This window comes from Lynx canadensis, chromosome D2 (assembly GCF_007474595.2).
Source record: "Lynx canadensis isolate LIC74 chromosome D2, mLynCan4.pri.v2, whole genome shotgun sequence".
Lineage (NCBI taxonomy): Eukaryota > Metazoa > Chordata > Mammalia > Carnivora > Felidae > Lynx > Lynx canadensis.
In genome coordinates, this window is record NC_044313.2 from 31,440,006 (window position 1) to 31,452,123 (window position 12,118).

Below are 12,118 nucleotides of genomic sequence, written 5' to 3' on the forward strand. Positions count from 1 at the left end.
AAGCTTGAAAAAGCTTTCTCAACCATTTCTAATCTTTATCACTGTAATTCAGTTGTTCCCCTCACCACTTCACAACAGGAATCACTTTATAATACAGAACTGCTTTATACACCTAGTTTCTAAAAACCACAATATAAACGCTGAGCAACATATATGCTATTCTTTACTGGCTCTGATAAAAAGAAATACCAGCATCCTCCCAAAAATCAGAATGTAATAACCTCAACTGATTGATGATGTTACTTTCACACTTGTGCCTCAAGAAAAGAGCAAACAGAACCTAGTAAATCATTATTTTTAGCAAGTAATTCCGGCATAAAGTTTTACTCTAAGAAAATTATGAAAAACCAAGTCCAGCAAGCAGGTCTCATGAAAACATCAAGATATACAGTATCTTGTTTTGTTGAAAAAACTTTTTAAAGTGAATAATCCAAATGAAGAAAATTGAGGTAGGGGAGTATCAAATTAGTAAAGACACAGAGTTAAAGGCAGTGCAGCACCCAACTACTGAAGCATAGTTTTGAAGCAGCAACTTCTAGCTATCTAAGAGATAATCTAGGAAGAATTTACCATAAAAAATTACCAACTTCAATTACCATATACATTTACAGTACACACCGAAATCTTACCCCTTCTGTGGACTTTTTTTTTTTTAAAGCAATAAACTCTTAAGAAGTAGAAACCAAGCTTTTAAAACAGCTTTTCACAACAAAATTTATTAGAAGAATAGTGGTTCTGAAAAGTCTAGCATCCAGTGAGAACTACCATACACAACATTACAGCTGGGAATGTTTCTCCAAAATGTCATGGTCAAATAATACAATGGAACCATTAAATCTTACACATGCACGAAAGAACTAGCGCTTTTGACATACAATGCAAAAAAAAGGGGACCACATGGATTAAAGTTTTAAGTACTCATCACATACATTAAGACACAGCTTATTTTAGTCCAGTCAAAAATCAGAACTGCATTAAAAAATTTAATGTAGTGCAATCAAACCAAAAAACTTAATTTGTGATCATAAGTGCTCTACTACATAAACATTGATCATAGCAAGGAACAAAAAGTTCAAATCACACAGTACAAAAAAAAAATCTGTAAATAAATATAAACTACAGTACAAGAGAAATATTAAATTATACAATTCCGTCAAACTGTAAACAGTATATTGAAATGAGGTCCATAAGAGTAAAGGGGGTTCCTGTTTTGTTGCATGACACTTGAACTTCTAGAAATCTGAAAGATGCCATTTTCCGTATCTTCAAAGGCTATGGGTTTTATATATGGAGAGTTCCTTTTAGATGTAAGATATCAAATATTAAAGCAGAGGAATAATCTATTTTGTTAACCACAGACAGTACTGTAGAAAACAAAAGGAGTCTTAAAGAATAAAGACCTCTAGTAGACAAGTCTTAACATTAAAGATGCAAAGGGCTAAAACACTGGAATTAGAACTTCACATCATTAGAAACTTGTCACTGAGGACTTCAAGGCTACAAAATATACTGACAAAATTGTCTGCAGACATGCAGACCTAGACCTCTGCTAATTTTTTGACATTACATACTCATGTTACCACACCAACTTTGGCAGAATCACTACTAATAAACTCAGAGCACTCCTGGCCCAACGGTTCCATCACAGTGGCCAGTGCACAGAATTCTCTAAAGACATTGCATAAACTAGAATGTAGAGGTCAGACACCCAAGGACCAGTGCTTGAATTTAGTAGTAGTGTGGTGAAGAAGCAAGAGCCACATCGAGGAGGAACTGCGTCTGTTATAGTTTACAGAAGCAGCAAGGAATGTCATTTAATTGTGCTGGCTTCTAGTGGCATTTAAAAATATACAGTTTAACTGTGTTTATGTGTGTGCGTATGTGTGTGTGTGCGTGTGCGTGAGACATGTGCTGGTTATACATTTATGCACATTGTTTTAAATACACTGTTAACAGGAACCCCCATATTATCTGCTCAGTAGTAATAACTGAATATATAGAATGCCACTATAAGAGTGTGAGGCACCGTGTGCTGGAGAGTTATATGCAGCTTTAAAATCTGTTTGGCTGAGTTATACCTGGATACCTGAACTGAGTTTTTTAAGTTGACATTCATCAAGGATGTGCTACCAGCACGTCGAAATAAAAGCAAAACAGAAAAATACAAGTCACTGTTAGGTTTAAGAATAGCATCAAAGTACCTGAATTGAGTGAGAATAGTGTGTAAACTGTCCCTGAGGGTTTTTAAACAGTGTGTACAAGTTGGATTCCTAAGAACATTAGTTTTATTTAACAGTGTGGACTGATAAAATACCAATGTCTGACAGTTTAAAGTGGAGGTTATAAAGAATTATATGCAAACACTCCAAATGTATAGTTTATACATTTCTTCTCAAAGCAGCAATAAGCTGCTGTAAAGTATACATCCCATCAGAACAAGCAACATGTGGGAGTCAGATAAAGGTTTCTATCTTAGTCTGGTTTTCTGACAGCACAGCATATCAATATCCAATGACTATTATCTTTCCTAGATCAGAATGTAACTAATTTCGACTAGCAATATAGGATTAGACTTTTAATCAAACACTTTGCTATTACATACTAAAATTCCTTAAACTTACTAATGCTGGTATACTAACCTAGTTAATTATCCCCCCCTCATTTTAGAAATATACCCTTCCACAACTTAAAAACATTAAGATCCATTTTCAGTCCTCTGATGTAAAAAGCATGTCAGTGAATTAATATTAAAAATTTACACAGTAAAAAGGCTTGAATTTCAGCCAAAGATTCTAAATACTGCTCATTCCCTGAAGACTTAAAGGGAGAGAGAATCCCTACCCATTTTCCTAGTGATTTTTCTAAAATGGTCTGACACAATTTTTCATGTTGGGGAATTTTCCCCTCATCTCCTCTCAAATTCCAAATTCTTAAGCCTGAAATGCTTAATGAAATGGGAAAAGTGAGGCAATCATTTGGAATTGCTTGTAAAGGTACAGAATGTCGTCTTTTTTTTTTTAATAAGACAAGAATTATTTATATAAATGTGATCTGACCCCGTATTATGTAGTTATGCTTTATATTTTTAAATAATCACGCTAATAAAAACTTACAGTACCTAAGACTCTGAAGATAAATTAAGACTTTAGTGTTGTAACAGAAAAAGTGCTGAATTATCCCTTTTCTAGTACTTTAAAACATTTCGGACAAGTGCTTTCTTAGTGACAGTAAAGTTTACTATATACCCTTCCACCAAGCAGGAAAAAAAAGTTACCTGGATGAAAGAAAAGACTTTTAGGAGTGTAGCACTGGGTATTTACCAAATAATAGATGTTGTTTCACTTATTCTGAGGGGGTAAAAATATTCTAGATTGAAATTCTATTTGGCTATTGAATGTTAAAAATCCCTGCTCTACTGTGTCAGTGTCCTGTGTCCAACCCCCCACCCCCCTCCCCCAGTCCCCTTACACACTATCCACTGAGAATCTCATCTCTAAAGAGATTATTTTAAAATTTATGTTTTCAGGACATACCTGAGAAAGGGTGCAATTATGCAGAACAAGGAACCCAAGACTGCACTAATACTGGTTATAGGTTCATAAATTCTTTCCCAAGACAAATCTAAAAAGTCTAAGAGGTATGGATCTTCAAATACGTCTTACTGCTTTAGATTTTTTTGGTATGTGTGTAGGGTCATTTCCAGTGTTGAAAAGATCACCTTGAGTCTGTCCAAAGACAGTTCAAGATGGGGTAAAGAGTTCATTTCCATATTCAAACTATAAAAATTAAATATTATGATTATAATATTTGCTACATCCAATAAATCGAAGATTAACTAAAAGTGCTTGTTTTTCAGCATTTACCAATACAGCTCTAAATGAACTGGAAACCTTAAAATTACCCCCCAAATAGTTGCAGAATTAACTCATGTTTTATTGTCAAATCAACATTAATTAGCCTTGATTCTCATTTTCAAACGATCTAAAAGATTTTTCTGACTATCAAATGAAGGTGGCCCAACTTCACCACGTTATCTATCCTGTGACTCACTGTTAGTATCTTAGTACAGAATCTTTAGCCTCTTCACAAGTCTATATACTTTCCCATTCTACTTCTCACCCCCTCCCCTGATCTCCTTCACAACACTTAGGGCACACAGCTACAGGGCTAATGTCTGCTTCTTCAAAAGGCAACTGTGAGTTTATCTGGGAACAACAGACAGAGGAAATGCAAGGAATTTCCTCTATTTTCCCCTCAGTCACCATGTTCACAAATCCTACAAGTCTCAAGGATAGAATGAATCCAAAATGCGAAGAAGACTCAGGAGGTCTGCATTCCTTGTACCAGAATTATACCTTTTCCTTTTCAGTAGAGTTTCAAAGCAATCGACTTTTTAAAAAATCTCCTATATGCCTTAATAGTATCCTAAATGGGCGGTCTGGCTAAAGCCATTAACATTTTTAGTAACACTGGCCTGACTGTAGTATGAATGAAGACCTAATTACAATGGAAAGGTAACAAGGAAAACAATTTTTGATACCCTCACGAAGGTCAAAATTTAACCTATAACTTTCAGTGTCTTCTATAAAAGATTAAGTGGAGCAATTCAGTCTATTGCCATATTCTATCACCAATGACAGCAACCTGAATATTCAGAAAAGGGTGGCTCGCAGAGAAACAACTTCTAGCATTTAAAGAAAGAGTAATTACAAAAGCAAAAATATGTGGTTTCAAAATTAAATCTACAGGGACAATAGCTGTTAAAGAAAACGGCACCAAACTGTCTCAAAACTGCTGTAACTACTCAAAATAATTTCAGGTTCTGACATTGGGCTGACTCAATATGTTTTATAAAAATAACTAACTGAATACAAGCTTCACTATTATGGGTCAATGAAATGTTAAGAGAATCACAAAGGCTTAGAACCAGGCCTTGCACCATGTGCTTACTTGGGCAGGGGGAGAACACATAACTCACTAGCAGCTCAAAGGTTGCTAAGTACTGCCTAACGACAGAAGGTAGTTATGATATGGGCCTTTGCAGGTAGTCATTTTTAGTCTAATTTAGAGTTCTCTCCAGAAAATCGGGAACTGAACTTCTCATTGTGCCTTACTGTTTCACTATCTGATCCCATATAGCTCATATTATAGCTCAGGTAAAATGTTGGGGAATGAAAATGCCAATTGGTTGAGGTAATGGTTTTTATAAGATAACCAGAGTTCTAAAAGCACTTCAATATTGTAAAGTAAAAGTGTACCAAATAAAGCTAATACACACTTCACACTTGTTGAGCTTGCTCACCAGAACTGAACAGTAATTAACTTCACATAAGGACCCTATTATCACACAAAGCCTTACTCATATTTGTGATCTGCTGCAGCAAAGGTTTCTCAAGCAACACCTAAACTTCAGAGTAACAACAAACTTAATATTAAAAAGTATTATACACAAATATAAATTATGTTTCTTGAAAGAGAGACCTTGTCCTTCATGGTATTTGGGGAACAGAAAAAAGTGTATAGCTCATCACAAACAGGGTTCAGAGTCACTGGAAAGCCTACTGAACAAAGTAATATAGTACACTACATTATTGTCAAGCTTCATGACTCTACTGTCTGAGAAATGAGAAAGCTAATGGTAAAAATACTAACTAGATATCCTTCCACAGGATTATTTAGTATTTTTGATTTTATAGTGCCATAGCTTATCCATTCAATGATATCAATGTTCTCTCATAAAAACGCAAGAACTGATTTTCAATACATTATCTCCTAACATTAATTTGAGTAATATATAGTTGGAGTAATGCCATCATCGGCCTACTGGAAAATGAGAGGAGAAAAGGCTTTTGTGACAAAGACAGCTGTGAACTATACCTTCCCATACCATAAAAATGGTCAACTGTTGTTTGGGCCATGCAAAACTCTGATTAGCAGAAATTAAGCATGCGAATAGACCAATCTCTATTACACACTTATGAGGACGTCCCCAAACTAGAATATCTACACTGAAAGTGCCAATACAGAACAGTGGCAAATTAAGAGAGAAATCAAATATTAAAAGATCGCTGCGGCACCAAGACTGACAGCCAGCCATGTGATGAGCCACCTCCGAGAAATACATGGTATAATGGAACTCTGAACACAAAATTTAACATTAAAAGTGCACCTGAATATTACAAACTAACTTTACAAAACCTACAATAAGGTAAAATATATATCTTTTGAAATATTCAGCAGCTTTCTGTATTTTTTTTTAAAGATTTTTTTTTCTGAGAGGCTCATGAAATTTAAAAGGGACCACTATCTAATTTCAACCATGCTTCACAAAACAATAATGGCTATTTTATATTGCAGTTACCAATGTAATGCAATTAGTGCTTTAAAATAATCTACACTCAAAAAAGAAAAAAAAAAAAAAAGAGAGAGACCGACCGACCTTTGGAGGAAATATGCTTATTCAAAAGCTTCTTGGAAAAGAAAATTTACCTGAATATCAAGTCATGACTGATCTCAAGTGTAATGTTTAAAAGCTTCACAGACATGAATATTACAATCTTCAGGTCTCAGGACTTTTAATCTGAGAAAGTTTAGAGTTTGGTTTGTTTTTAAATTCACTTTCTAACCAAAACAAATAATAGAAGTACTCAAATTTTCACTATTTACAACTCTCAGCCTACAATCTGAAATGACACAATACAAGTTCTCTTATTTAAACTGCAGCATTAAAGGGTAGGCACACCATTCTTCTGCTGCTCGATTGTCATCCACTGAAACACACATAGAAAATATTTATGTTAGTAAAATGATCACTCCATGTACACTACAATGACAAAATTTACATAACTCAACTCATACATCACTGTATAGACTACCACACAGGATTAAACCTCTCTGAACAGTAAAACTACAAAAGTTGAACTTTTAGGGCCAGATTTTTAAATGGGCCTTTAATGATGCCTTTCTGAGAGGGGATAAAAGCAAGCACAAATTAATTGCTCAAAGGACTTTTTTGCAGCAATTTGGGCTACCGAATACCCCAAACATCATGCAAAAAGGTACCATGGCTGCAATTAATTGTGTGTGACAAATTACTGAGTGTGGAACAAAGGAGGCATTCCTTCACAAGTTTAGCCCTTTGCTTTCAGCAAACTTTCTACAACTTCCTTCAACTGCAGATGAAAACCAAATATTTCAAAATATTTTTATTGCAACTTCTAGCTAGGCTAGAAAATATTGCAGAGTCATATACTGCTCTGAACCCCAGCTGCTTTTTCTGTTGAGAAGACTAGAAAGCTAAGAGGAAACAGGCTCAGTCATCCACGGATTAAACTGCTACACAAAATAACCAAACCGAAAGGAGAACCAAGCCCAGGCTACTGTCAAGAATGAGCAGTGCATGTATTTTAATAACAGCAATGGTGTGCCTAACCTTTGAACACAGACGTTGCTGAGGGAAAACTATCCTTAACCTAATTAACTGCTCCAAAGTTGCCAGGCAAGAATTTATGCCTTGGGAATGTCTGGACCTACTTCTCTTCAAACTGTTAGCATCCATCTGAAATCATCAGCCTCAATTTAATGCTCCAAGTTTGATTTTACACAAAAACTCCAATGCCTTTTTGTTTTTGGTTAAGCATTTAGAAGGGCCTGACCACTTTTCTCAGCAGATTAGATTAGATTAGATTAGATTAGGTGTATGTGGTATGGGTTTTGTTTTGCACAAACAGTAATTTTAATTTGGTTACAATGCAAAATTAAATTTCATGGGCTTTGTCAGTTATTCTTGCAAAAATTTTTAGAAAATAAATATTCCAAATTTAGTTACTGTAATTTGAAAAGCCCATCTCAAAAAACGCTTAGATGTTAAGGAGTGCTTATCTGAAAAGTCCTGAACTGTGTGCTAAACAACCACAAAAATCAGCTAGGTATCAGAAAAGGTTAAGAAAGGGATATTACGCAGGATGCCAAAATAAAGAAAAAAGAAAGAAAGAAAGAAATCAAAAGCAACGAATTAAATAAAAACTAAAAAACAACCCCCCTTGTACTAGTATCTGGATTGGTTAAAAAAGAAATTCTACTGAGCTTGATTTCTGATTGAATTATCATTAGATGTAAAATGCAACCTAAATCATATTAGGTTACCTCGGGGTTGTGTTTTTTTCTCACCACAAACATGGATCCTTCATTCATGTGGGTATTTGGGCAGACTACTGAGGCTGTAAAATCTAGATACCACTTTTTCAATATTATAATTACTTAAACACACTTCTTTCCTTACTTCTCCCAATAAACAGATCTTGAATACTTTAAACTAGTTGCTGCAATGACATCCGGTCGTTAGTTAGTACATGATCAAATCTGTAAAAGGTTTTAAGAATACAAAGAAAGTCTGTTAAAATGAGGCATCCTCTACTGTTTTATGTAATGTACCCTGACTGCTCCTGAGTAAGAACGGAGCTTGTCCTCCATGAGATAAGGCTATATCCTCACTTGTTGGTGAGACCAAATTCTACCCTTAGAAAATCCCAAATAAAATTACAGCAAAGGTAGTGTTACAAAGTAATTAACCAAAGCATTTCTGAAGGTAGTGTGTGCACATTTTCCACCTCCTTTCCCTCCGGGTGAGCACTAAATAGATTGCTGATTTGTTAAGTAAATTTAATAGTGAGAAGAAAATCACAAAACGTAAATTGACCTAAATAATTATGTGTCATTGAATAACCAAATTTCTTAAATTCCAAGGTTCATTGTTCTTAGAATTTTTTCTTTAGTTTAATCCTTCAATTAGTTGAATTGTAGAAGAGAAACATGAATGATTTTATAAGATGGCTTTCCAATTTGTAATGATAAAGCTCCCAGTATGACAGAGGTGGTTTCTAAAAGGGGGCTTTTTTTCCTTTTTTTCTTTTTCTTTTTTTTTTTTTTTTTTAAATAAAGGCAAATATAACTTAAGAAAAAAAAAGAAAGAAAAGCATGCAGGCTCTACAGGCAAGGAGTCCACTTCCATGTATCTGTTCTCTGTGAGGTAACTCAATTCTCTTTTGTAGAGAAACATGCAAAAGGCCAAACAATATCCCGAGCCATACTGCACATGAAAATTTTAAAATATGCAACATTCAGAATGCACCTTTCACCTCTGTACACACAAGTCAATGCAAAATCTGCAAAGAAACAAGTGTCACAGTAAATGAAGCCAGGTGCAAGCAATGACAGCTGAACAATGCAGTAGTGCTCACCCAGTTTGTACAGTAATTGGCACTCTACAGTATTTCTACTCATTTTTTGATTCATTTGCACTTTGTGCTGCCTCTCCCTGGGGATCTAATTCAATCTTTACAGAAACATCTGGCCCCTCCGACCTCATTAATTTCATCTTTTTCTTTGGAGGGTTTTTCAAAGTGCCCAGCCTCTCCTTTACTTTGTACTCCAGTGTACTGTGGGGAATCCCATAAATACTCTGAGCTTTGGAAACACTCATTTTTCCACTCATAACCACTGAGATTGCTTCCTCCAGTATCTCACTGTTGTACTGTCTGTAACGCCCTCTTTTCTTCCGAGGCTGCTTGGAGCCAGGGTCTCCTTCTTGATCCGATGTGGGATATGGCTGTCCAGAGGTAGACTGCTCAGCATCTGAGCCCCAAGAATCGGGTCCAGCATCTAGCATGCTTTTTCTATTTTGTTTTGGAAGAATAGCCCTTAACTTTTTACTAAGCGCGCTCTCCGTTTGTGAACCCATTACCAAAGAGCTATAGCTGTACTGATCACCAGTGCGAGACTCCCAAGAAAGATCCATTCCTCGAACTTGTGGTATCTTTAAATCTACAGGAGATGCATGGCTCGCATCCTTTTTTCCATCTTGTTTTGCTTGAAGTGCCATTTTTGGAAAGGCAGAGTTTTCTGCAAGAAAAGGAAGGTCACTGATGTTGCTGAGTGCACCATTTCCCCTGAACTTCATACGGCTGAGGTTGAACTCATAATGTGGTTTTGCCCAAGAGGCTTCCCTGGATAATATTAAGTGTTGTCCATGATTCTGTAATCCAGATGGCCCAAGGCTGGCAGCTGTTGACAATTGGTTTCTGCTCAGTAGCTCTTCACTAATCTGCAGGGATCGAGCCAATGGAACTTTGAGTGATGTGGAGTGTCCAAAACCTTCCCTGGTTCCATCCTGTAAGCTTCTTGGAGGTACCCCATCACCACTCCGAAGTCCGTCTGGGCGGTACTGGCTGGGTCTCCCAGGTCGCCTAATTGGATGGAAGGAAACTGATGTGAGCAGGACTTGCACAGGTAGGGAGGGATGGGTGAGGGGACCACTCCTTTATTAGAAGGCCTTGCTTGGGTAACATCACTTTGTGTTATTTATTTATTTTTCTCTAAAATTAAAAAAAAAATTGTCTCAGCAGTTAGTTTTAAAACTTGTTCACAAAAAAAGAAAAAGGAAAAAAGAAAAAAAAAAAAAACCAGGAGCTTTTTGGGCAAAGAAAAATTAAACCTGTCAGCTGGTCTCTGGTTGGGTTCACAAATTTTCGGAGAAAAAGTTTCGCGCAACTGTCTGAAAATAGCACCTTAATTATTAATTACAAAGTAATCATCGAGTCTCCATAGATCTACACAGAATTGTGTTACCAATGTGACGTTACCACTAAACAAGTACAGTAATAAAAGAGTAAGCCAAATTATTTATTTTAATGCAACATATTCAACATTCATGACAACCAGCTATAAAACTGGAACCATTTACATTGGTGGAACCCATAGATAATTGCTCATTTATCCCACAAACAAGCTGATATTCATTATCAAAAACCAAACAAGTTCAAATAACATTTCTTATTTTGCTTGGGAAAAAAATATGGCTACCAGCCCCAAGGGGTGGGGGGGTGGGGGGGACCCAAACCAAAATACCCATCGCATTTTAACTTACCACATCTTCATTTTAAAACACTATTAGCTGCAGACACACGAGTACCACTATGTTTCCATTTGAAATAATCCAATCTTTAAAGAACTGCCCTTTATTTTCCCCAAACTTTGTTCCTTAAGTTCTACTCAAAGTAATTACTGTCAGAGGTATATGTTTTAAACAGTTTTAAAGCAGTTTTCTTTAGTTAAAATGGTCTCTTCTTAAAATATCAAACATCAATTTTGAAATTTTAAGTGGAAAGCTTTCAAATAATATTTAAAAAGTCAACTACTTACAACAAGGTTAATTCATAAGGTTTCCATTTTTCACAAGATATAAAGATTATCACTGATAAAACTGGCAACTGGTAAAGCATGCCCAAGGGGAATAATTACATTTACTAGGCACAAACGTGGAACTCTGAAGAAATGATAAACCAGCTATGTTCTCCAAAAGTCTACAGGGACCCTGTGCTGTTATCAGTAAAAAACATAATAAAGATAACAATGAATAGTCAACTAAAAGATGGGCAATCTATTGGTGCTTTTGTCTTCCAGAAAACGATACCACATAAAAAACACTTTCTTTCCATTCAGAGGGATAAACACAGCAATTTCAACCTTATAATACATGGACTTGGTGGCCAAGTTTAAAGTAATCTTAGGCGAGGGATTCATTTATACAAACCACACTTAAGCTTCTCCTACATGTGTCCTCAATTACACAATCCAAGTTTTCTGATATATAAAAAATGGAATCCAATGATTTGGGACCACAAGGACTTGTATCTAGTATAAACTATAGTGAAAAGGAGGGCTTAAGAAAAAAGGTTAGTAAACCATGCAAACTGCATTAAATCAAGAAGTTACTTTTAGATCGAATAAAGGAGGAGAGAAAAAGGAAAATGACAGAATTTTAGAGAAAATAAAGGCAGCATTTTAGAAGTCAGTAAAGGAATCCTTCAATTTGAAGGTAATTAAGAGGAAGTTGAAAAAAGGTTAGTCCATTTAATGTGTACTTATTGCTTTAACACCTAAAAACTTTCCTATGTTGATATTCTAAAAGTTAATAAACTTAAATATTACCTAATTTAGCTTACCGAAGTGATTTTTCATGAATGAAGTTGATTTTTGGTCACAACACAATTTTATGGAAATTCCTTCCCAATATGGCACTTAAATGTCTTCATTAATATCTGGCTTTTCTACATGGTTT

The 12,118-nt window shown here is 35.6% G+C and overlaps 1 protein-coding gene across 8 annotated transcripts in view; it reads right to left on the reverse strand.

The window, feature by feature from the left end:
• The window catches only part of LCOR (ligand dependent nuclear receptor corepressor), a 145,778-nt gene that overhangs the window by 30,354 nt on the left and 103,306 nt on the right, over positions 1 to 12,118 (reverse strand). The window contains exon 8 of one of the 8 annotated variants that reach the window (XM_030335584.1): positions 689 to 10,244. The exons of 5 other annotated variants lie outside the window; for them this stretch is intronic. In XM_030335584.1, the coding sequence (XP_030191444.1) occupies positions 9,275 to 10,244 (970 nt within the window). In that variant the 3' untranslated portion in view covers positions 689 to 9,274. 2 more of the 8 variants (XR_004344230.1, XM_032595168.1) reach the window with 2 other exon arrangements.